This window comes from Nothobranchius furzeri, chromosome 18 (assembly GCF_043380555.1).
Source record: "Nothobranchius furzeri strain GRZ-AD chromosome 18, NfurGRZ-RIMD1, whole genome shotgun sequence".
In the NCBI taxonomy this organism is placed as follows: domain Eukaryota; kingdom Metazoa; phylum Chordata; class Actinopteri; order Cyprinodontiformes; family Nothobranchiidae; genus Nothobranchius; species Nothobranchius furzeri.
The window spans coordinates 22504729-22530875 of NC_091758.1; the positions used below are offsets into that span (position 1 = coordinate 22504729).

The window sequence follows — 26147 nt, forward strand, 5'->3', positions numbered from 1 at the left end:
GTTATACAAGTGCGAGTCATTTATCATTATCGTAACTTCAAGGAGCAAAATATCCTGTTGGTGCAACTTATTAATGTACAGGAATACATTACCTTTTTATTGCCTCTCATCAAATGACCAGCAACCATGTTTATGTTGGTGTTTGTTTATGTTGTTAGCAAAAGTCTCATTAAGTCTCATGAACCTTTTTGCAACTACGTCCACAAGTGAGTAAAGTTTAACCCAATTCAAGATGACCACCATGGCTAATTTTTTTAACATAAAACATCTACAACTAAATAAATATAAAGGTGTCCTTCATTGAGACATTGTGTAACGCTTGTTCTTTTGGAAATAAGAGCGGTTACTCTTGAGTGTCATACGCACGCCGAAAATAAAAATTCCCATCAACCCCTATTATACCTGCATTAGTCGCACAAAGGTCTCTTCTGCGTCACAGAGGAGATTTCCATTCATTTCCACGCCCACCTTGACTTGCAACCGCAGAAGGCTGTATTGGTTTTGCAGCCAGGTGAGCAGTGCATGTATTGGCCAGTAGAAGCTAACTATTAGCATTAGCAACTCCACAACATGAAGGAACACAGGCTTGTTCAGGTGTGTGTTGTTTGTGGAGACAGTGCATCAACTTAGCTCTTTTTAAGCCAAGGAAGAAGAAAGCAGCAGAAGAGTTGTATTGCTTTTTGCCAGTCCGAGGCCTTATATTAGCATATCATGAAAATTAGTGAGTAAGACTCCAAATCCTGCAGTTTTCTACCCCCTACCCTATGAAACAAAACAACTTCTCACAAGAAATTCATTTACTGAAGAAAAAAAGAATGAATAAGGTCTTTAAAAGGTTTTGTACTAAATGTTCATGTCAAAATGGCAATGAGTCATTCCCATTATATACTCTTCTGTGGTCCACACTTAGCATAATCTTTGGTAAATTACATGAATTTATATGACAAACTATTGACTCCTACTGCAGTACTTGGAGAAAACCCCAGAAGGGCTTAGGAAGGAAATGCAAGATATGTGCTGAAAGGCCCTAGCTGTGTGTTGAACCTGTGACATTCTTTCTGTAAGGCAACATGCTGCCAACTGTGTCCTCGGTAACTGTTTGTCTATTAATAAATGATCTCATTAGCCAACCAATGAAGATTGTTAAAACTTCCAGAAAGTCTTCATTGGATGTACATCTACAACCATTTTTGAAATCAGCCCATTTCAAGATGGTTGCTACAGCTCATCAGTCTTGACCTGCACAGACATGTCTAAAACTTTGTTCACACGATATTTGCCAGTGTTTGATTAAAAGACTCGTTTATCTGCGTTTTGTCCCACAGGTACTGGAGGATACTACAGGGGTCCGCCGGGTAGTGGTCACCCCCCAATCTCCAGAGTGCTACCCTCCCTCCTACTCTCCAGCTCTGTCGCCCACACATCACCTGCCCCCATACCTGGCTCACCCTCACTTCATCCACAACTCTCACTCTTTCTACCCTGTCAGCCCAGGGGAGCTGCCACCCCAGCAGTACTACCAGCACCACCTTCCCCCCATGTATGGTGATCCAGGTACTCGCCATACTCATCCCACCTGATAAATAAGCAGGCTGTTTCAATTTTTTTCATTTGAAATTACGATCTTCTTTCTTTTCTTCTCAGAAATCATTCCTGTTTATGGAATGTCAAACTACATAGGCAGAGAGGAGACGTATGGCAAGCCACAGCCCAAAAAGATAAAGGAACAAAGGCAATTAGAGCGACAGAACCGACTTAATTCTCCTCCCTCTACGCTCTATAAAAACAGTCTTGGGCCAGCACACAATGGCTATAGGTATCCTTCATTTGTTGGGTTTTTTTGTGAATGACTATAATTAGACAAGCCATGAACACATTGGTCCTTCGTGTCTTTAGATTTTGTTCATTGCCATTTCTCAATTTTTTTTCATGACTTGTATGTAAAGTCATTTTTTGCATGTTTTGCTTGTGACTCAGTAACAAATTGCATGCCCCATCGCTCGGGTCGGGGGGCGGAGCCAGCAGTCCAGTGGGCAAAAAGCCAGAAAGACGACTCCGCTGCAGTCCAAGAAACAGTGAGCCAGAGACACACACACAAGGTAGGCAAAAACAGTGTTACAAGTCTGTATTGTAGTCTCACACACACACACACACACACACTCACACACACTCACACACACACACACACACACACACACACACACACACACACACACACACACACACACACACACACACACACACACACACACACACACACACACACACACACACACGAAGTTGCAAATAAAAGCAAAATGACACAACATTTTTGGCATTTTCTTGTAGACAGAATCAAAATCAAACAAAAATCTTGCAACAGGTTTGCTATTCTTTCTTCTGACACATCTGTCAGCATACATGAAATGGAACGACCAGACCAAATCTTCTCCCTTTCTATCTGTCTCTCCTTTGCACCTTAACCCTCCCATTGTCCTATCAGGTGACCCCTCCAGGAAAGGTGACAGTTGAGCGGGGTTGATGGGTTTATCCCTTGAGGTCCACGTAGCAGGGGTGAGGTGGTGCTCACCCCTGCTACGTGGACCTCAGTCCTGCTCAATGGTCACCTTTCCTGGAGGGGTCACCTGATAGGACAGTGGGAGGGTTAAAAGAAAATGAAAGGATTAAAGATTAATTCAGCCATACTGGGGTGAAGAGATCTCAGGTGGGATGGAGATTTGGGTGAGGAGTTGGGATAGTTGGGTAACTTCATAGCTGAACCTGTCCCTGAGTGCTATCGGTTTACCTTCGCTACAATACCGGCCTTGTTGCTGAAGGCTGAGGCTGAGCCGGGGGGGCTACATACCTGTAGAGTCCCGCTTGGGGATGAAGGAAAGCTTTGAGCTCTCTGTGATTTAGACACCGCCACCACAGACTCATTCTTATCACACACACACTTACTTGTGTTGTTTCTCTCTTTAATGGCTTGTCTGTTGACACATCTGGGTTACTAAAATAAGCAACACACATACATACACATACACAACTATACAAAGAGGTGTTGACAGAAAAACATGAAAGATGAATTAATGAGTTCTGTTTTTTTACCCAGTTAAGTTTACCATCCTGATAAAACTTGGTTTAGTCCCTCCTTTAAGTTTTTGAGGGCGCAATGGCCACACTGTTGACAACAGCAGTGTCCTGACCAATCACAAGCTGGCGTTCTCGGTCTCGTTGGACGGCTGTTAAGAAAAGAGAGCTCAACTCTGTTCGTCCGTGCGAGGGCTCTCCAGCAGGCTCACAAGGACGGAAAATGGCATTTCGTGTCTCTGCACCGACGCAGACAGAGAAGTTTAAATTAGGCTTTAGAATGGTGTGTGTGTGTGTGTGTACTTGTTTATACATCAAAGTGAGGACCAGGGACAAACTTTTCACCTGTAAAATGAGAACATTAGTGGTGAAGTGAGCACACTTTGCTGGTCCTCACTTTGGTACAATGTTACAGAGCTCTACTTCATAGTTTTAGAGGTACAGCATGGTGTGAATTAAGTTGTAGTTAGACTGGTCATGGTTAAAGTTAGTTAGGGCTAGGCACAATCCAGTCACTAAAATGAATGGAAGTCAATGACGGTCCTCACAACAAATGCAAGACGAGAGTCTGTGTGTGTGTGTGTGTGTGTGTGTGTGTGTGTGTGTGTGTGTGTGTGTGTGAGATCCAGCTGGGTCAGGTGTTAATTCATGCCCTCACATGAATTCATGTTCAGAACTCAGGATGGGAACGCTCAAAGTGAGTTCCCTCTATATTCCTTATGTTATGAATGAGTTAGGAACATGATGTGATTTTAGTAATTTTAATAGAATATTTAGTGAATCTGTTTATGCTAATATTTACATTTTTTTTGGCATTTTCTGGTATCACAACCTAATAAGTGTTTTTAAACATTTTTGATGCTTTCTTTTGCCAGTATGTTTTAGGATGAATGTTTCTTCTAAATATTTCGTTTCAACCTTTTTTAATGAAATATTAAAGGATTCAGCTGTGGCAAATTTAAATGGACACATTCTAAATTAGGTTTGAAATGCACAAAGTCAAATGTATAGTTAAGGAAATGATCTAAAGTAAGATGAGACTACAAGTATATATTATCCTGGAACAGGAAACAAGTCTGTTTCTTTCCAACCTGTCATACATTCTGATCAACATTTTGTATTGGACTTAAACTTAGTTAGAGCTTGCTCACCTATACTCAGACAGTTTGTGCATTCACCCTTTGGAGATCTGCAAATCTAAAACACACGTTCGCACATAACTTCACTGCATGCACACTCACACATTCGTGTGAAGAAAAAGGCCACTTGTGACATCTTGGCTTGTGGATTCTAATAATGTGGCACAAGCTGTTGTAGTCTAACAACAGGAACACACATGACAGACAGGAGTGTGTCAGCATGTCATCAGCTGTGTGTCCAGGTCTACGGGGTTCTCAGTACAGGCCTGGAGATCGGGCTGAGTCAGCTGAATATAAAACACATCAGCACACAAACACAAGGTGATTGAGTTTCTTGTAAAATAATCAGAGCACGAGGGTCCAGAGCTGTGGAGCAAACACAGCGATGGGAGGAATGTAGGATTTGAGGGACAGGCGGGGTCAGAACAAAGCAAGGCAGGAATTGCTGAACATAAAATCTAAAACTTCACGGAGTACAAACATTCCGACAAAGTTGCAGCTTGGCCCAGCCGATCCAAGTCCAGTCCAACCCAGAATACCACACACACTGATGGACACACACTCGCACACAAAAACAGCCGCCTACACTCTGCCCTTAATGCCCTCTGTGTGTGTGTGTGTGTATGTGTATGTGTGTGTGTGTGGTTGTGTTGCCCCGGTGCCAGTAAGGCAGCGGGCTAACTTGGCCAGCGCAGTGTCCATTCCCTACCAAAGGCAGCTCCGCAGACCTCTTGCTTCCTGAGCAGAAACAGATGTGTGCTTCGTCCCCACTGTTCCTCCATCTTGGCTCTGCATCATCACCACTGCAGATCCTGTCTCTCACTCAAAAAAAAAACCCTGGTATTTCAGCAGAAACAGATGGAGCGTCTCCTTCAGCCCTTCTGTTTTTCTGCTACGTCACTGCCAAGTGCCGTGAAGTCTGGAGAAACCAGATGTGTACAATAGTTGGTTCTGGTGAAGGGACGTGAGAAAAATAAAGGTGGTCATAGATGTTAGCGGTCTGAGAAGTGACAGCATTAGACATATGAAACCGCATGCATCTGTTACATAACTTTATTTCTCAGATAAACTTTGCTTTCAGTTGGCTTTTCTTCTCACCAGATTTCATTTGGACTGCTACTGGACTACCAGGTTAAATTTCAGCTTGCACAATCATCAAAACATTATAAAGCACCACTTCCTCACTGTTAGACTTAAGAAAAAAACTAAAGGTTTGTTGTAATTTTCAGCTTTCTAACACTGCAGTTGCTTTGGATTGAGAAAATAAAACGTGAGAATTGCAACATCTTTTCTTCTGACATGATTTAAAAGGCATCTTTGTCTTTCCTGTTCCTCTTTACCATCATATAAATGAAGCATCATCCAACAGCAGTCATTCTGTTAACTAGAACATCAGATCTACCATGGTAACGTCATCGTGGGAAGCCCTAAGAAGTGACATAGTATGCAATTTATTAATTTATTTATTTTTACCTTAAGACATTTCCTGCCTCCTTCCAATTGAAGTATGGCTAACTTTAGTTGAATAGAGGCCAAGCTGCAATTACAGAGGAGCTGTAAATGCTGAAACATATGGTGCAGCACCAGCACGAATAGAGAGGAGTTAGAGAAGTCGGTGACCTGGGGCAAAGATATCACTTACACATCAGGATCCTAGTTTCCTGCTTTCTACAAACTTTTAACCACAGGAGCATGCTGGGTCATAGCAGATTGAGTTCAGTAATCTGCCTTTAAAGAGCAAGTCACCCTCAAATAACTTAGTTTTTTGCTGATAAACTATTTAAATCAAAGTCAAAGTCAGTGTAATTGTCACTTCTGCCACATGTACAGGACATACAGAGAAATGAAATTACGTTACTCTCAAACTCTCGCAAGATAGAAAATAAAAATTTAGTATAAAAACAGTAACCAAGTTCAGAGAGACTGTGGGGGAAAAGAAAGGAGAGGTGGGAGAGCCGGGAGGGAGTTTAGCTTCCTAACTGCCTGACGGATAAAGCTATCCTTCAGTCTGTTGGTCCTGGCCTTGAGACTCCGCAGTCTCCTCCCTGACGGCAGCGGGGAGGAGTGTCTAATTGTGCTGTCGACACATGTAGACAATAATTTGGCACTTTACTGCATTTTGGTTAAAATTTAAGTCTTCTGCCTAAAACTGTCAGTGTTGCACCCTCTTAAGGTAAAAAAACCTCTGCACTGCTTTTGAAATTAAATCTGCTATCGCTACTGGCTAAGGAATTAACTGTTAGCTGGTACATTATGATGTCACAATGTTGTTGTTGTGTGTGTGTGTGTGTGTGTGTGTGTGTGTGTGTGTGTGTGTGCGTGTGTGTGTCTGTGTGTGTGTGTGTGTGTGTGTGTGTGTGTGTGTGTGTGTGTGTGTGTGTGTGTGTGTGTGTGTGTGTGCGTGCGTGCGTGTGTGTGTGTGTGTGTGTGTGTGTGTGCGTGTGTGTGTGTGTATTTGTTAGCGACTCTGCACTTTTGGTCTGTCAGGCGAAAGCATTTGTTGCGTTTTTCAAACAGGGAGTGGAAGTGGAGTAAGACTCTGGTAGGGGGTGACTTGCTCTTTAAAAATAAACAGTTTTACTTTGTATTTTATGGAGGTTTTTCAAAAACAAAACTCAAACTGTATTTGTTATTAATCCCTGCATTGGATTATACTGGAAGAATTCTACCCAGAAAGGCAGCCTGTACATTGTGCTGCAAATACCCATAAAAGTCTATGTAAATGACCAGATCATGATTCTGATTTCAAGGGCTGAAAATGATTTCTGGTCCTTGTTCAGCTCTGACCTGTTAGAACTAATTGATCCTACTGAACTTACCGAGACCCGGCATCCACGCTTGTGGCTGTTAGCTTCTTGCACCTTATTAATTAGTTGTGTTTGTCTTTGACTTGTTATTAATTCATTGAATCTAAGTTTTTATACCAAGTGTTTGTATTGTTTATAGTTTTCATTAAATTTGTAGGAAATTTGTTATGAAATGTAGTTTTCAATATATTAATAAGTTGCTATGAAAATGTTTGATTTTCACCTTGATGACGTCTCACTAATCCCCACAAAGGTGGGCAGTATTAAACATGAACTCAGGTTGTGGGAAGATAATTAACAAAATACCATTTTGAAGCAAATCCATGATTAACTTGAAGTTCTGATTCAGAGTAGGGATGCACCGATCAGGTTTTTTGCTGCCGATCACCGATACCGATATCAAAGAATGCTGATCACCGATGCCGATCACCAATACAGATCACGTGGATTGGCCAGAAATTTTCTAAAACATTATAATGAGTGGTACAAACTACATAATCTGGGAATAAAGGAAAGGTAATCTAATCTAAAATGGTCTGTATTAGGGTTGTCATGGTGTGAAAATGTAACCTCACGGTTATTGTGACCAAAATTACCACGGTTTTCGGTATTATCTCGGTATTTTTTTTAAACGTGCTACATTTTCACACAATTAAATAAACCCTGTATGTCAGGAAATATTGTCCTCAGTTTGTGTCTAAATTTAGCCTAAAATGTATTATTTTGTAATTATGTTATTTGTTTACATTTTTTCCCTTTAGTCTTTAAAATACCAATATTTGCCCATAACTTCTTATTTTACGTCTGTTTGATGTCATCATTTAAAAATATTAGATCAGATGATACTCATTACTCAAGTAGCCTTCTAATCAGATACTTTTTTACCCTTACTTGAGTAATAAACCCTATATCAGGAAAATGTCATCCTCGGTTTGTGTCCTTCCAGTGAGCTTTGCAGATGTGGGAAAATGTCATCAGCCAGTAATCATTGTTAAATTCATAATTATTCTCGGAGAGAGACCAACTCTTATCTGCCCCTGGGAGCCCCGTAATGCATAGCGTTGTTTCAACATGGGGGTGTCCGCGACACGATTTATATGCAGGTAGCGGCGCTGCGGCTGCTTTATATAGCGACTCGTTGCATTCTCCCTCAACCCAAATCCTCGGATCACGCATTTTAGCTAAAACGCTAACGTTAGCTTGCCTTGCGTTGACTGTAGAGTTGTGGGTGATGGTCACGCAGATGTGTCATGAGATTTGAAGCGTTGCTGCCTTTCACAGACACTTTTTCTGCACGTGCTGCAAACAGGATAGCCGTCTTCTATAAACTCCCTCGGCATTCTTCAAATATCTAAAATATGCCCGTACTTCCCACTTTGTCTTCTTTGAGGGATAATAAATGTCCTCCTGAGCGCTGCCGTCTCCTCCTTTGACCATTATTTCAGCTTTAGCTTCAAGAAAGTTTTGGTTGTAAACAACAAAGCGCGTATGTGCTGCCGGCAACTTCAGCAGATGATACGGTGGCTGGTAAGGGTCACCGCGCCTACACCGCAGCCACGGTAAACCTAAACCCACCAAGATAATATAGTTTTTAAAAAAACAAGACGGTTATTAATATTGTCAACTTTTTTTTTACCGGGGTTTACCGCTACACTGGTTACCGTGACAACCCTACCTGATCGGTCTGCTTTGATCTATTTTGAAAATTCCGATCAAAACCGATAGGGGCGCTATCGGCCGATTACGATCAAATGCCGATCCATCGGTGCATCCCTAATTCAGAGATGAAAGGTTTTTGTGTGTAGCTGTTGGCAGAGCTTGAGGATGTTCGCATGTCTGGTTGTTTTAGTACTTGCTGCAGAATCCATGCAAGCAATCAACTCCGCTAGCTAGAAAAGTCCAGTTTTGACCAAATAAACAAAGAAATGAATAAACTCTGCTTAGCTATAATTGAACTATAAGTTACTGTGTCAATATTTCCCGCTACATCTCAGTTGCTGTTCTGTGGGCGAGGGGCCAGTGCAGGCCAAACTCGTAAATTTCATAGTGGTGAGAATGATTTCTACAGATTTTGGGTAAAAATGATCAAAATTTCTTGAAATTTTATCACAAATATCTCACACCTTGCGAGACGATAACGAGAAACCTTTTAGGAACAGTAGAAAATTATTAGAAACGTAGCTGATAAATGAAGAGAATTGTCATGATCTGAAAATGCCAAAGAGGGTAAAAATGATCCTCTGGCAGTTTTAGTGTTAAAGACTACAGTAGTCTTGGTAACAGTCCCGTCAGTCCAGTCAGAGCACATCTTTATTTCTCCAAACTGAGGTCAGTCAAAGAGCTGTCATGAACAGGTAAAATATTGGTAACTTTTCCATTTAACCCAATTTATATCCCTTTAAATGTGCTTCAAAACATCAGTAAAGAACAAATTTTCAGGACTGAACGATCATCGGTTTCCTCCTGCTAGTTGTTACTCGTCATTTCTCAGAGCTGAGTCATGATTCAGCACTTTTTAACCACCGTGTCTGTATCAGGAGGCCTGTAAATGTGAGATTCCTCTCTCACCCTTCTTGAACTGTTTTACCAAATCACCCTGGTGATAATCTCAGCCCCCTCTCACCTCATATCCCTCCCCAAACAAACTCCTTCCCCTTCCCAGCAACCCAAATACGGCCATGTTTGTCAGGCAAGATGGACGGGCGGTGAGGTGGAAAACAGAGAGTTGGTGGAAAGTTGACTACAGCGAGACGACAGGAAATTAGACAGAAAAAAGAAAGAAATTTGCTAATAAGAGCAGAGCGGGAAACGAGGAGAGAAGGAGGCATGGATTTACCAGAAGAGGAATGCCTTTCCTGCTGATATCTTGTAACGAGGATTAGAACTGATGATTGTCCTCTCCAATCACAATAAATACAACAAGTGAGTGAACATGGTGATAAAGGTGAACACGTCCCCATACTGTCAAACTGAGCAAAAGTCAGCATCAACCTATCCTACAAGTAAAGCCACAATACTTATGTAAAATGCATCTTTTTGCAGAAAATGTCTTTTAGTTTTAAATATATGTTGCATCCTAATCAATTAAACAGCAAATGCTATTATTTTACATAAAAAGTAGTTTGTATTTCTCAGTTTTAAATATTAAGATTTTTAGAACTATTTTACTGTCTTTTTATTTCATTTTTTAACTAAACACCAAATGCAGCATTTAAAATGAGTCGGGAAGAGGGCTCAAACATGCATTTGCTGCTTGTTGATGAACTTCTTGGAGATTCAAATTGAAGTGAAATAAAATAAATAACGAATATTTGTAATATACAAATAATAAATAAATAAAATGCTTTTCTTTAGCATTGACGTGTTTTAGAGTGGAGCCAAATAACCAGATAATGTATAAAAACGTGGAAATGAAGTTAGGTCTGAGTGTCACCATCTGCAGTAATCTTTCTGCAGTAATCTTTAACTAAAAGTTGAATAAAATATGCGTATAAGTTATAGCGACTCTGCTTTTCTTTGCTCTATTTGCTAACATAATTGTTGATAGTCTGCCATTTTCTCCAGCTGCCTTTGCTGTTCTTAGATTAGCCAGTCTAAAGTGATGCTAAAGTTTTATATTATTATGTTTTTTTCTTTAGACAGAGTTGAATGGGGTCAAGCCTCTCTCTCCTCAACAATACCTCACAGCCTTGTGCAATTCCCAACATCACACTAGTGTCCTTTGGTCTTTGTTGGCAGCTGAAACACCCATTTTCTTGTAAGAGAAGGAGCAGCAGTAGAAAAGGTCTCTATGTTTATATCCACATATGAAACCTAATTATTGAGGGAAATCAGTTTACCGTGGGGAACTGGAGAACACAATTACACGTGTACATCCAGAGATTTATTTATTTTACTTTCAGTGTGACTTTCATTGCATCCACTTTGGTTGCACAAGCCTTTTAATTTATTTTTTCCAGTGTTTTGCACAGCAACGGCAGATTGGAAATGCTTTTGTAGACTTTGTGAAACCCTAGCAGAGTTTTGTTAGGATTCAAAAGGAATTTTATGTGAATGAATGTCAATATATGCAAATGTAACTTTTGAACTTTAATGCAATTCTTAAATTGTATTTATTTTTTTCTTTTAATTAATTTTTGTCCTTTCTTCTTTTGCTCATAAATGTATTTGTGCCAGCCTAATCCCCTTCAATTCAGGACCATGAGAAACAACTCTTCACCATGACAACGTCGATTTTAGGCACGTCCCAACAACTCCAATACTGTGTGTGTGTGTGTGTGTGTGTGTGAGAGAGAGAGCACAGCTGTTGAACACATGGAATGCTCACTATGCAGCCGATGATAATAGTGTGGAATCCATCGTCTGTACCTCCATTTTCTCCTCACCTCCTCTCTCTCTCTCTCTCTCTCTCTCTCTCTCTCTCTCTCTCTCTCTCTCTCTCTCTCTCTCTCTCTCTCTCCCCCCCTCTCTCTCTCTCTCTCTCTCTCTCTCTCTCTCTCACATCCCCTCCTCATCCTCCCTCTTTTCCCCTCCAGCCAATATACCACTTTTACTTTATCACTTATGTTTCTTTGCTTTGTTCTCCTGATTAGAGGCTTCTAAAGATGGAAATCTCACTCTGCTTCCTTTTGCGCGACACACCACACGCACCCTGTGGCCCAGTATTTGTGCGAAGTGGGGGTTGAGTGAGCGGCCGTTGCCACATTTTTCACATTTTTCCTGCAGGCCTTAAAGGTCTTTTTCTGTCCCAGTGCAGACAGACTGTGTCTAAGACGTGGAGGCCATCATGCAAGAGGAATGCAAGCCCATCAGTGTCAAAAAAACCTCAGTTTAATAAGTTCTCTTTTGCAAGATTTTTGACTTGTTTTATGTGAGGCATGTTTTCCTAAAGAAAACAAAACAACAACAAAAAACAGGTTAAAGATGGAGAACTCTGTAACTCAGCAGGAAGACAAACTAAATATATATTTTGCTTCTGAAACATGTGTTAGAGATGCATCATTAACTAACCAGTGATTTGAATCGAGCAACATGCATATGTACATATTCCAATAAGTGTAAAATGAAACATTTGGCCAAGCCACCTAAACCGTTATCTGACCTGTTTTAGATCGCTTTGCGAACAGCTTCTGCGTGGAGAAATAGAGTTTCCATCCATCAGGATGGGTAAGCTCAGGACTAGTCTGAACATCCAGACTAAAGGAAAGGAAGACTGTAGCTCTGCTAATGTTATCTACACTGTTCAGACCTGATCAGTGACGGCATTTATCCAGAGACATCCCACTCGTTCTGACAGGATCACCACTGAGTTGTCTGCTCTGAAAGGGCTTCCTCTTACCTGTTTTTGTCTCGGGCCATGTTTATCGGGGAAGGGAACGTCTAGACGTTCGGAAAAATACTAATTCACAGCTGCAGTTGGACAGATAAAACTTATTTTTAGAGTTTTCCGATGTAGAAAAACAGATAAAACCAAAATAATTCAGTTTAATGATACGATCATAAAAAGCATCACTTTAAAACTTTTTTCTGTCTGTTGGAGAATGATGAGTCCGACTGAACCAGCAGTTTGTGTTAATACACACATTTATAGCAACGTTTATGTAACATATTGACTGTGATCAGAGGTGCACATCTGCTCTACATCCCCAGATGATGCCACAAAGGTTAGCATAATCCTTGCCACAATCCCCCCTTAAGCCTTATCCTACTCTTTTTCCTTTCATCCCTCCCTTTCTCTTCCTCTCTGTGGATCCTTGCGTCTGTCTCACAATTTCCTTGTGCCCTAATCTCTTATGCAGACCTCTCTCCCCCGTGCTTTTTCGTTGCACGCCGTCCTTCAAGTGGCCGGCTTTGGCCGTCCTCCTCGTTCTCTCCTGCCCGTCCGCTGCACTCCTTCGCTCTGTCTGGTTCTCCTCAGCAATCAAACACAGGCACAGACAGGATGTGAGGTCAGACGGGGAGAGGAAGTGAGTCTGCGTGGGCAGCACAAAAACAGAACAGAGGAAGCAACGGGCAGCGGAGACGTCAGGAGGTTTGGTTTCTGCTGTCAGCATCAGCTCCTGGTGGTAGATCTTTATGTTAAACACTCCAGCAGCTGGAGACACTGGCGAGTCGTAACGGTCAGCCGTCAGGTTGAGCAGTTGAAACAACCAGATTTTAGTTCTTTTTGAGTCTCTTTCCTCCGTTCCAGACTGAGCTTGTTTGTTGGCTCATAACCAGGGACACACTGATGGGTGGTTAAAGTAGTGATATTTACCTTTGACTTAATATTTAATTGCCATTTTAAAATGTTTTAATCTTTTTTCAGTTTTCATCTGACTCAGAGAACACTGAAAACTTTGGCATGGAACATTATGGGAAGAAACAAGTAAAACAAATATCCACAAAAGTCATCCTATTAAATTTAAAGTGGAACAAACTCACTAAAGGAATATTTCATCATTTATCATTTGTCATTTTTGGAGCTTTTCTGTATAAAAGTTATAAATTATTCATTTTTTGCCTGTACAGGGCTTCATAACATCAATTTAAAGAATTTATTATTTATAAGTTTAGTGCAGAAATGAACTCAAAATGGCTGAAAAATTAGTTTAAAGCTACAATGGTAAATCTGGAAAAGAAGTAGCCTAAAACATTTTTTTCATGCTTCTTAACAACATTCTAACATTGTATAGTCACTTACACACACACACACACACACACACACACACACACACACACACACACACACACACACACACACACACACACACACACACATATATATTTGTGTGTGTGTGTGTGTGTGTGTATATATATATATTATATTATGAATGAAGTGGTTTTCTCGTATTTGTCTAAAAAGCCCCGCCGTCACGTTTCAGACATAAAGAAACCATTGGACGATCCAGTTGTCGGTTTTGCCAAACCGCTGCACTTCCACACTTCCCTGGGTTCTCCACTCATTACGCACTCTTGTAATTGGCAACAGAACACCACTGGTGTGATGTCAGAGTGGGAGAAACAGCTGGCTGTTACCACTTCAACTTTAGAACAAACTACCAGAGTCCCAAAAAGAAAAACTCTTGGTGTTTAGCGCTATCTTGTGTCCTCCAGCATCATGAATTTTGGGCTCTGGCAGAAGCATCTTGGGGAATATATCCGAGGGGAGGGGTGAGTGTTCTGTGACAGGGTTAGCGTTCAAAACCTAGCTTGTTTGCAGATTCACTCTTAAGAGCTTTACAGAGCAAGTCACCCCCTACCAGAGTCTTATACTCCAATTTCCTTTTTGAAAAATGCAACAAATGCTGTTGCCTGGCAGACCGAGAGGGTGGAGTCGCTAACAGTTACACACACAGGCTCACGGCATTATGACATCATAATGTACCAGCTAACGCCATAGTGTACCTCTTAGCCAATAACGATGGCAGATTTAAATTGAAATGCAGTGGAGAGTTTTTACCTGAAGAGGGCGCAACACTGACAGTTTTAGGCAGAACATGTCATTTTTAACTGAGAAGCACTAAACTGCCAAATTATTGACTACATGTGTATGCAGCACAAGTTTATCAGCAAAAAAAGTTGATTTGGGGGTGACTTGCTCTTTAAGCTTTATGAATATAAAGTTGAAGATTAAACAAATTCTCATAAATCATGATCCTGTCTTGATAGAAGTTTATCTTTTTTTTTTTTACCTTTAACCTAATAAGAAGATCCATCTGATGGTGTGGAGGATCTTTTGGATGTTGGAGAGAAGTGCCACCGCTACGTTCTCTACACTCCATGGTGATAAATGGGTGGAATAAGTTGGGTCATGTCTGAAACTAAAAGTCTTACTATGATTTCATTCCATAAAAAGAAAAGACCTGGTTTCATTGAAATTTATGAGAAAGAACAAGAGTGCATGTCTTCTTTTAAATACTAATGAACCAACAGGTCAAGCAGTGATGCAGAATTTGTACTTCATCTGTTGAACTCTTCTCGTGCTCCCAGACTCAACACACACACACACACACGCACGCACGCACGCACGCACACACACACACACACACACACACACACACACACACACACACACACACACACACACACTCCCACGGTAGCTTAATTACACTGCTCCTGTAGCCCATCACCAGTCCTTGTAACTCAGCACCCTGCCTCACACACACAGAGTCCTTTTGCGCTTGTTTTTAATTCTGACACACACATTCACACACAGGGAGGTCAACTTGAGGTTGTAATTCCATGACATCACTATTGCCATGAGTCATACATGAACCCCCAGGCATAGTGAGGCCGCCTCCCCCTCAGAACCTGTCACAGGGGCTTAGACACATAATGTGCTCACACATCACTTTTTCAACACTTGCACTAGGTATACAGCACTCATAGGCTATGGGGGCAAAATAAAACGCCATAGAACGAATGTCTTTAAAGTTCTTGTCTGTCTAACATTATCGGTCCAACTCTTTGTAGAGGAGGAATTTAGGACATTATGCACAACAAATGGTCCCACTGCATGAATTCACTCAGCATACGGTCTTAAATTTGCGGAGATGTGCAACACCGAGGTTTGGATGCAAAAGTTAAAAGACTTTAATTGTCTGAAAGGTGCTGGTACCTATTCCACCACCACTCCACCACCATGCTTGACATTTGGTTGCATGCAAAGATGTACTTTTAATTACGTCCCAATGTGCTCACCATGGTTTCATCTGTTTTAAGGCCCTATAGGCTTTTGCTACTACACTTGTTTGTCCCCCAATTAGGGGACGATCGGGCTCAAAGGGTTAAGGACATAGATTCATGTTAAGTTTCGTTAGGCCAGGTTGGATTGGGATAATTTTCAAAAGTTTTTATTTAGGTTGTCTATTTTGGTACTGGTGGTTAAAAATTAGTATCTAAATGTATCTAAAAAGCGTTTACTCCAGTTATTGTTTCTACACACCTGTTGGGTGCAAACCAACAAAACACCAAATTCATTCTATTAAAGAGGCAGTATAATAAATAATATGTTAGTTATGCTATGTTGGTTAAAATTGAAAGAGTTTGTAACTATTACTTCATGTATTTGACAGTCTTCTCCTTGTCAACAGGACTTTGTTTCCTACTTGACTCACATTCACCCTGTGTGATTTAGAGTGGCCAGATGTAGAACGCAGGTGTCCTCTGGCTGGAGAAACCACACACATTACCCACACAAATGAGCTCACACCAGCACTAATGTTAAACCTGGGCATCCAATAAGTCACAGGTAGTTGTGTCACTGGGCCATGCATGGATGTTGGTTAGACTGTGGTTTGTTGTATTGTCTCATTCCTGGAGCTGCGTTGCTCCAAAACAACTCCTCTACCCAAAATAGGCAACCTTTCTGGCGTTTTGAATTAGAAATATGTTCTTATATTTTAATATTCCTGTGTGGAAATGTTTTTAAAATGCTCCTCATTCCTTTAAACTTTGCTTCCAAGGAGCCTAGCTTTCAGGTAATCACTTAAACTGATACAGGTGGTTTTTCTTTGGGCGTTAGCTTCCTGTCACTCATTTTTTTATCCACTTCTTGTGCTTGAACACAACAGCATATTGTGCAGTTTGCCTTAAAATTTAAAAGTGGACACATCAAAATCATTTGCAGTAGAAATTTTGGTCAAGCCTTGTAGTATACAGCTATTCCCTGTTGGTACTGAGATACAATTGGAGCTGTGATACCTTCTTGGTATTAACGTTTTACTTTCTTTAACATAGAAAGTACAACTACAATTTAATTTGTTTATTTCTTTGTGTGCATCTGCTCCGTCTTCTCAAATGCCCAGTTGGTCATGGCAGATGGCGGCTTATACTGATCCAGGTTCTGTTGGAGGTTTCTTCCTGTCAAAGGGCGGCTTTCCTCTCCAATGTGGCTAAATGCTTGCTTAGCATGGGACTTGCTGTAAAGTCACGGACACAACAAGTCAGTGACTCGATGCAATCTGCTGGGTTTCCTAAGATATGAAACTTTAGTTTAATCGAAATAATGAACAGTGTTTAATACACTGATCAGTAGGTTCAATTGGATTGTTTGCTGTGTTAAGTGCCTTGAGACAACTCTTGTTGTGAATAGGGTGACGTCATCGTACAAGTGCTGCTGGGCGTTAGTACTAAACAAACAAACCAAATTTGCCAATTGAAAGAACACGTACGGAGTGCTCGGACGTCGATAAAAACAAATGGACAGCAACAAAAGTCAAACGTTTGTGCTCAAAAAGTTACTCATTACTCTAAGTGCTGAAGTAACATCTTCTCTAAGTAATTTTTTGTTTTAGTCTTAGGTTATTATTTGTGTCATCACTTATTATTACGTACTACCCACCTCTAGTCCACATTTGGATGCTGTTTGGCCGAGACTTGCAGCCTGACCTCTTTGTTTACGCCGCTGTTTCATGGATAACTCCACATCTTAAAGTGTTGCTAATGTTTCCACGTCATTCTAGGATGTAGGATTTTTCCCACCAGCAAACGGAATGGAACAAATATATGCGCAACCCTTGATCTGCGCCACACTTTGGAAATCTGCTCTTCTACATAAATACTATAAATACACTTAGCTTTTCCTGTCTTTAGCTTGAGGCGTTTTCCTTTGCAGCCGTTTAATTTTGTCACGGACCTTACCCGGCTTTGTAAAATGACTAAAAAATGTCCCCTCCACTAACCAATCTGGGTATCTAGAGTCCGACTAGGACCTCCCCAAATCAGTGCTCACTTCCTTCCCATTTGAACATATTTAGGAGGCGAAACTACAACCTTGAGACGAGCAGAGCAACAGAGACCTATAGGCACCCATGCAAAATACACACTTGTTTGTATAGGGCTGCATCCCACAATGCATTTCATGGTTACGTCACAATCTAATTTTCGCTCATGGTGTTGTATAAATGAACTGAATTGAACTAACTAAAGAATTGGGAAGAAATTCTCTTGAACAATGTGCCTAAAGGTCCCATTCAAACAGTTTTTTTTGATAACTTGTCTGTTTTGTATTGATGCTTTGTGTTACGTAAGGTTGAGGTCGATTAGCAAACATTAAACAGCCATTTACTGAACTGAAAATGAGTGAAATTCCTGTTATTCCTCTTATCAGGTTTATGTAACTTTATACTAAAGTAATTCAAAAGCATCATATAGTAAAATCTTCTACACATGACTAGCGGTTTGGAGAAACCACAACAACGATCCCACTGACGTCAAATGTTTCTTTAAAATAAAGATTTACAGATTTGGGGACAGCTGATTGAAAATGATACATCGGAGTGATTAGGATAATGATTTCCAGACCCAAAAGACTTGGAAAAACAATCTTCAGTTTCTATAAATGGAGCAGAATGGATGTCGTGGATGATTTATAATGTCATAATTTTTTGGGGGATCCTGGTTTTGCTTGTTCTGGGTCATCAACTGGTGACTCACGCTTTTCTGTGGAACGTTTGATAATTTGCGTATATGTTTTTCGACACAAGGCCTGCTGCTTTAATCATGATTAGATGAAATATGCACATGTTGGAGAAAACAAGTGTTGCATCACACATCATCCAATAGGCTATCGGAAAGACATTTAGTCTCTTTCACTCTATTTAGAGAATATTTGATGAAAATTACTATTTAAACAGAGTATTTTAAGACAGTGTGTGGTTTGATGCATGCATTTGACTTGTGCTTATAAAAATACAAGAGTCTCTATAGTATATCAACATTTCCTGGTTTTATTTATTTACTTTTAGTTCATTTTAACTAGGTGATATGAGATGTTGAAATGCTGCACAAATAAACCAAGGCTTCTTAGAAAATCCACTCAGTCTCTTTGCTGAATCTTCATCTTTGAAATTGTAATTATTTTCATTAATTACTCTGTTTTTCTTCTCCGTGTCTCCTCAGATCATGATTCAGAGGGGAAGCGCGTTCAAGACATGCTGTCTACAATCGACAAACCACAGGTGGGTATGAATACCTCTCTCACTGAGTGCACACACACACACACACACACACACACACACACACACACACACACACACACACACACACACACACACACACACACACACACACACACACACACACACACACACACACACTCAAAACCACGTTCATCAATCACCCTCTTGTCTGATGTATTCATTGCTGGATTAATCCCTGATGTCTTTCCTGTGTGTGTGTGTGTGTGTGTGTGTGTGTGTGTGTGTGTGTGTGTGTGTGTGTGTGTGTGTGTGTGTTGCCTATTTGATAAGTATGAAAATGCTGATGCTAACCACAATAATAACTTGTAACTGTGGTGCATTACTCATTATTCCATGTTATTTTTGGGAATTTGGCAACACCTAGTGGAACCATTCAGACTGTACTCAAAGTGACCAGATGAGGGCAGCATTGTCTCATCCAAACTCTCTACTCCTCACTGATTCTCCATCAGCTGAGCAACACTATAAATACTGTTAACAGCCCTCTTTATCTTCTAGCCTCAAGGGGAATGGGAATGAATAAGTTCACACTGTGCAGACGTGGGTCGGCGGAGGGGATCGCACACTCTTAGCTATGGGTTTGAGCAGCAGGATGTACAATTGGACCATTTAACAGTCTGAAATAGACTGGGAGAGTGAAGCTGTGACAGCTTAAAATATTTTAAATTAAGATATCTGACAGCTCCTATTGCCTCAGATGACCCTTGAAGGAGAAGTGTCTGAGACTTGGAAGTGAAGGGGAAGTAAACACGATGACTGTGTCATAAGCTGTTGATACAACGTGTCACTTTGAGGTTTCCAATTTCACATCCAATAAAAGTTAATATAAATATGTTTTAAAATATGCACTAAATACCAATGAATCCATCCGTCATCATTCAGTCTCTGTTGTAAAAAATGATGAAGTTACTCAGAAAATGTTTTTTTTTTTTTGTCTTTAGCTGAGACTTTAGCAGTGTGGGTAAACTTTAGGGAGTAGTTTCATGTGTTTACATGAAAAGGCTTCATTGATGTGTTGAATTTATCAATCTGAAAGTCACATCGTTATAATTAAAATCATTCATTTTGTGTCACAAATTCACCAGAAAAAACCATCTGGATGTTCTCTACCATACCATACCAAATTTATTTATAAAAGTGCATTTAAACACAGCATGTGAGCTGACCAAAGCGAGGTACTGTCACACCCTGTCCTGTCTCCCCTTTTGGTTTTGTCCTGCGTCTCTGTTAATTGCACCCACCTGCCTCTCACTTTCCAATCACCCAAACTCCCAGCCCTCTTGTATTTAAACCCCTTCAGTTTTGTGTCTCGTGTTGGATCATTGTTTCTATGATGGCATATTCCCCATTAAAACCTTAATCGTTCCTGTGTGTCTGCTTGCCTGCTTCCCTCACCCGCGTGTGGATCCTTACCTCCGCTTCATTCACCGGCGTGCGCTGACAGGTACACCACAAAACTATACAGGGGCCAATAAAACCAAATAAACACCTAAAAGAGCATTAAGATATAAACCAAATAAAATTAATATTCTATCTGATTGCCAGCTCTAATGTAGAAGTGGTAAATTTACAGATAAATACACAAACATCCGTTCTGGGTCTTCTTCCTTTTTGAGGCAGCTTTTCTTTTATGAAGTCTATTGTCTATAACTGTACCACCTTAAATAATATCCAGATGTCCATATTATAAATGTACTACCTTAATCTCAGGGATTTTAATTTGTAAAGGTTCCAGTTAATTATTCTGAAATCAAAGTCAGAATTCTGAGAAAAAAAGTCAGGATTGTGAGATCAAAGTCAGAATTCTGAGAGAAAGGTCAGAATTCTGAGAAAAAATTACAGCATTCTGAGAAAAAAGTACAGAATTCTGAGAAAAAAGGTCAGACTTCTGAGATCAAAGTCAGAATTCTGAGAAAATAGTTAAAATTGTGAGATCAAAGTCAGAATTCTGAGAAAAAGGTACAGAATTCTGAGAAAAAGGTACAGAATTCTGAGAAAAAGGTACAGAGTTCTGAGAAAAAAGTACAGAATTGTGAGAAAAAAGGTCAGAGTTCTGAGAAAATAGTTAGAATTGTGAGATCAAAGTCAGAATTCTGAGAAAAAGGTACAGAATTCTGAGAAAAAAGTACAGAATTGTGAGAAAAAAGTACAGAATTCTTAGAAAAAAGGTCAGAATTCTGAGAAAAAGTACAGAATTCTGAGAAAAAGGTACAGAATTCTGAGAAAAAAGGTCAGAATTCTGGGAAAATAGTTAGAATTGTGAGTAAAAGGTACAGAATTCTGAGAAAAAAGTACATAATTCTGAGAAAAAAGGTCAAAATTCTGAGAAAAAGTACATAATTCTGAGAAAAAAGTCAGAATTGTGAGATCAAAGTCAGAATTCTGAGAATAAGGTCAGATTTCTGAGAAAAAAGGTCAGAATTGTGAGATCAAAGTCAGAATTCTGAGAAAAAGTCAGAATTGTGAGATCAAAGTCAGAATTCTGAGAATAAGGTCAGAATTCTGAGGAAAAAGGTCAGAATTCTGAGGAAAAAGGTCAGAATTCTGAGGAAAAAGGTCAGAATTCTGAGAAAAAAGTCAGAATTGTGAGATCAAAGTCAGAATTCTGAGAAAAATATCAAAATTCTGAGAGAAAAGGTCAGAATTCTGAGAAAAAGGTACAGCATTCTGAGAAAAAAAGGTCCGAATTGTGAGATCAAAGTCGGAATTCTGATGAAAAAGGTCAGAATTCTGATGAAAAGGGCTGGAATTCTGAGAAAAAAGTACAGCATTTTGAGAAAAAAGGTCAGACTTCTGAGAAAAAGGTCAGAATTCTGAGAAAATGTACAGAATTCTGAGATAAAGGTACAGAATTCTGAGAAAAAAGGTCAGAATTCTGAGAAAAAGTACATAATTCTGAGAAAGTCAGAATTGTGAGATCAAGGTCAGAATTCTGGGAAAAAGGTCAGAATTCTGGGAAAAAGGTCAGCATTTTGGGTAAAAGGTCAGAATTCTGGGGAGAAGAGTCAGAATTGTGAGATCAAAGTCAGAATTGTGAGATCAAAGTCAGAATTCTGAGAAAAAAGTCAGAATTGTGACAGAAAAGGTCAGAATTCTGAGAAAAAAGTTCAGCATTCTGAGAAAAAGGTCAGCATTCTGAGAAAAAAGTCAGAATTGTGACAGAAAAGGTCAGAATTCTGAGAAAAAAGTACAGCATTCTGAGAAAAAGGTCAGCATTCTGAGAAAAAAGGTCAGAATTGTGAGATCAAAGTCAGAATTCTGAGATCAAAGTCAGAATTCTGAGATCAAAGTCAGAATTCTGAGAAAAAAAGTCTGAATTCTGAGAAAAAGGTCAGAACTGTGACAGAAAAGGTCAGAATTCTGAGAAAAAAGTTCAGCATTCTGAGAAAAAGGTCAGCATTCTGAGAAAAAAGTCAGAATTGTGACAGAAAAGGTCAGAATTCTGAGAAAAAAGTACAGCATTCTGAGAAAAAGGTCAGCATTCTGAGAAAAAAGGTCAGAATTGTGAGATCAAAGTCAGAATTCTGAGATCAAAGTCAGAATTCTGAGAAAAAAAGTCTGAATTCTGAGAAAAAAGTCAGAACTGTGACAGAAAAGGTCAGAATTCTGAGAAAAAAGTTCAGCATTCTGAGAAAAAGGTCAGCATTCTGAGAAAAAAGTCAGAATTGTGACAGAAAAGGTCAGAATTCTGAGAAAAAAGTCAGAATTCTGAAAAAAAGTACAGCATTCTTAGAAAAAGGTCAGAATTCTGAGAAAAACGTCTGAATTCTGACATGAAATTCAGAAATCCTTTGTTTTTTCTTTTCATTGGCCCTTTAAACCTCTATGATATTCTGCTTAATATTTTTTGCCTAATCTTGCTGACCAATACAAACAAGTTAACACAGATTCTAACATTTTATGAAGACTGGGATTTAGCCTTTTAAAAAAAGTTTGTTTGGATAAATATTTATCTTTCTGGGTTTGTAGTAAACAGCCACTGGGATCGAGTTGGGTCATTGCTGCATGACACACAACCAAAATGATCTTAAGTATAAATAAAAAAAACATATTTGTGGAGAATTTGTCGAAAACTCAGATTTGGTTTCACCCACCAGACCCCAGATTTCTATAAACCTTTGTTAGCATGCAGAGACGCAAACACGCAAGTTTCCCTTTAGCTGTTTTGTTTTCATAAGGTGTTGATGCATCTGAGAAGCTGCATCTAAATCTGTTACAATGATTTCAGCAAAACACAAACACACAAAATAAAAGCATCTTCATTCCTATTAATTTACTGTAACTTAGCTCTGCAAAAATATTCAATATTTTTGTTTAGTTTTGTACATAATTTTTAAAGTGTGTAAATGACGTTTGTCCTATAGGTGTCCAATGTTCAGGCACGGGCTGCCCGGTTGTCCTGGGCCCCCCCAGCTGGACTGGTAAACAGGCATGGTAACGGGATGCCGGTGTCCTGCTCCTATGAGGTGTCTCTCTCAGATAAGGGAAAGGACGGAAAGTATCGTCTCATATACAGGTAAAAAGATTAGATCAGTGCAGAAACAACATGCTGCTACACGCAGTTAAGTCAAAACATAATGGTGGGATGTTGTCTGGGTTCGTGTTTCAGTGGTGAAGAACTGGAGTACCACCTGAAGGACCTAAGGCCAGCAACAGACTACCACGTACGGTAAGGAACTAAGCTTGCCATGTTCAATATAATTTAGAGTTTTAGTCTTTAGGTGGTTTTGAAGGCCAATACCAATTTCTAACCATCTGATACAAATTTTGATGAATCCATTTGAACAGAATTCTGTGTGTGACTAGAATATTTTACGGGTTGGTTGATGGACCAAAAGAAGAAAAGAAAATTGTTGAATAACCAATTAAAACCATTCATGCAGAAAACTGGCTAAAACAGATCACTGAATGATTTTTGCTAATGATAAACATTTTTTAACCTTGCTCTATTCTCTTTTTGCTCTACATTTTGTTTCTAAGCTGTTTAACATTTCTCACACTTTCTGACTCAAGACAATTAAGCTGAGAAAATGATTCTAGACCAGTTCCAATTGACCCCAATGGCTCTTTTCAGAAAATACGATTTTACTTGAAAGCTTTTGGACATATTCAAAATTCAAGGGACAAGCGCCCCTCACAAGCTTTCCGAGACATGTTGGAAACACTTTCTGTTGTCAGCAGACCCAACCCCGGTGAGAATTAGAAACCACATGGATGTTCATATGTCTCTCTCTCTCTCTCTCTCTCTCTCTCTCTCTCTCTCTCTCTCTCTCTCTCTCTCTCTCTCTCTCTCTCTCTCTCTCTCTCTCTCTCTCTCTCTCTCTCTCTCTCTCTCTCTCTCTCTCTCTCTGTCTCTCTCTCTCCTCTCTCTCTCTCTCTCTCTCTCTCTCTCTCTCTCTCTCCTCTCTCTCTGTCTCCTCTCTCTCTCTCTCTCTCTCTCTCTCCTCTCTCTCCTCTCTCTCCTCTCTCTCCTTTCTCTCTCTCTCTCTCTCTCTCTCTCTCTCTCTCTCTCTCTCTCTCTCTCTCTCTCTTCCTGTCTCTCTCTCTCTCGTCAGGGTGACGGCAACATATGAATCTGTCCGAGGTTCGTGTTCAGAGCCCGGCTCGTTCACCACACACTGCAGCGTTCCCGACGCCCCACTAGCCCCAAAACTCACTCACCGCACTAAGAGCAGCCTCAGTCTACAGTGGAAGGTACAGCTGCATGTTTTGATGCTGAAACTACAGAATAAATGTCCTGTAAAAGTTAGTGTGCTGCACCTGGTTTATCTTATCAGCCCCGCAGTGTCAAATAAACACCATCTACATGTCCATTTTAACCTTTCATCATCAAGTACATTTTTATCAACTCACATTGCCACCGATAAAGACTCTCATCACTCACGCAGACATGATATGAGGTCGATTTGCTCCAAGAACACATCAGGCTTCTATTTATTTATTTAATGATGAGTTTATTGTTGCTGTCTGTCATACTTGACTAAGCTCTCAATCGTTGTGTTTTGTTTTCTGCCCTGGTTTGTTCCGACCACAGCCTCCAGTGGACAACGGATCCAAAATCTCAAACTACCTGCTCGAGTGGAACGAGGTGAGTCTTTACCTGCACCTCAAAAACAAAGCCAATCAATAAAGATTCCACATTCAATGTTAAATAATATATATGATGATTGTCCCTCTTCACACCTTCAGGGGAAGAAGAACAGTGTTTTTAGAGAATGTTACTTTGGGAACCAGAGACACTATAAGCTGACGCGGCTGTTTCCCGCCTGCGGCTACACGTTCAGAGTGGCTGCGCACAACGACATGGGCACAAGGTACTGGTGCTAAACACACACACTGTTTTGTGCGCACGTGCTAATGCACGTGGAATGCCGCTTTTCCCCTCCTCCCGCCTTTTTTGTTATGTTCAGAAACGTTAAACTAGGGTTACAAAATAAGGGGGAACAGAGCGGAGATAAATACACATTCTTTTAGTTTAGTTCAGATGGACACAGCTCTGAGCTGCCACAAGTAAATATTTCAGATCAGCAAATCAGTATAGTCAAAAACAACCCAAGTAAATACAAAATACAGATTTCAAAATATTCATTTGTTTTTTAAAAGAAAAAAATATCCACGCCAACCTGGTTCTTTGTAAAAAAACAAAAAAAAAAAAACCAACAACAATTACTTTCCCGGTGAAATCATGAATAAACTATGATTAACGACATATTTTTTGAAAGGCTGACTTCAGCTCACCCAGACCTGATTATTCCCAGACAAACTTCCCAATGAATCTGCCCTCGAAGGCTGAAAGAGCTCAAAAACCTATACATCATGTCTCGTCCCAGTGGTGTTCAAGAATCAAATGACACAGAAAAACATCTAAAGCACTATACACCTCACTTGGTTTTGATTCCGGTCAGAGGTTGTGATTTAACAGTTATAAAGTGATGAGGTCGAGTAAAAATGTCCTCCATGGTGGAGCACCAAAATCTCAGCTGAACAAAACCAAAGCAAAGTCTCCTCAAAAAGTGTTGATGGTCCCCAAAATATTTAGGAAAAAAATCTTTGGACTGACAAGACAAAAGTACTTTCTGGAAGATGTGTGTGTCGTTGCATCTGGAGTAAAACCATCATACCAACAGGCAAGCATGGTGGTGGTAGTTTGATGGCTTGGGGCTGCTTTG

General features: G+C 40.1%; 1 protein-coding gene across 3 annotated transcripts in view; it reads left to right on the top strand.

Moving 5' to 3' along the window:
• fndc3ba (fibronectin type III domain containing 3Ba) overlaps positions 1-26147 on the top strand; it is a 131134-nt gene that overhangs the window by 74423 nt on the left and 30564 nt on the right. For all 3 annotated transcript variants that reach the window (XM_015969634.3, XM_015969635.3, XM_015969636.3), the window contains 9 exons: positions 1326-1554; positions 1645-1816; positions 1978-2099; positions 18899-18957; positions 23343-23494; positions 23588-23647; positions 24534-24672; positions 25013-25066; positions 25168-25292. In XM_015969634.3, coding sequence (XP_015825120.3) covers positions 1326-1554; positions 1645-1816; positions 1978-2099; positions 18899-18957; positions 23343-23494; positions 23588-23647; positions 24534-24672; positions 25013-25066; positions 25168-25292 — 1112 coding nt within the window. The remainder of the gene's footprint in view (positions 1-1325; positions 1555-1644; positions 1817-1977; positions 2100-18898; positions 18958-23342; positions 23495-23587; positions 23648-24533; positions 24673-25012; positions 25067-25167; positions 25293-26147) is intronic.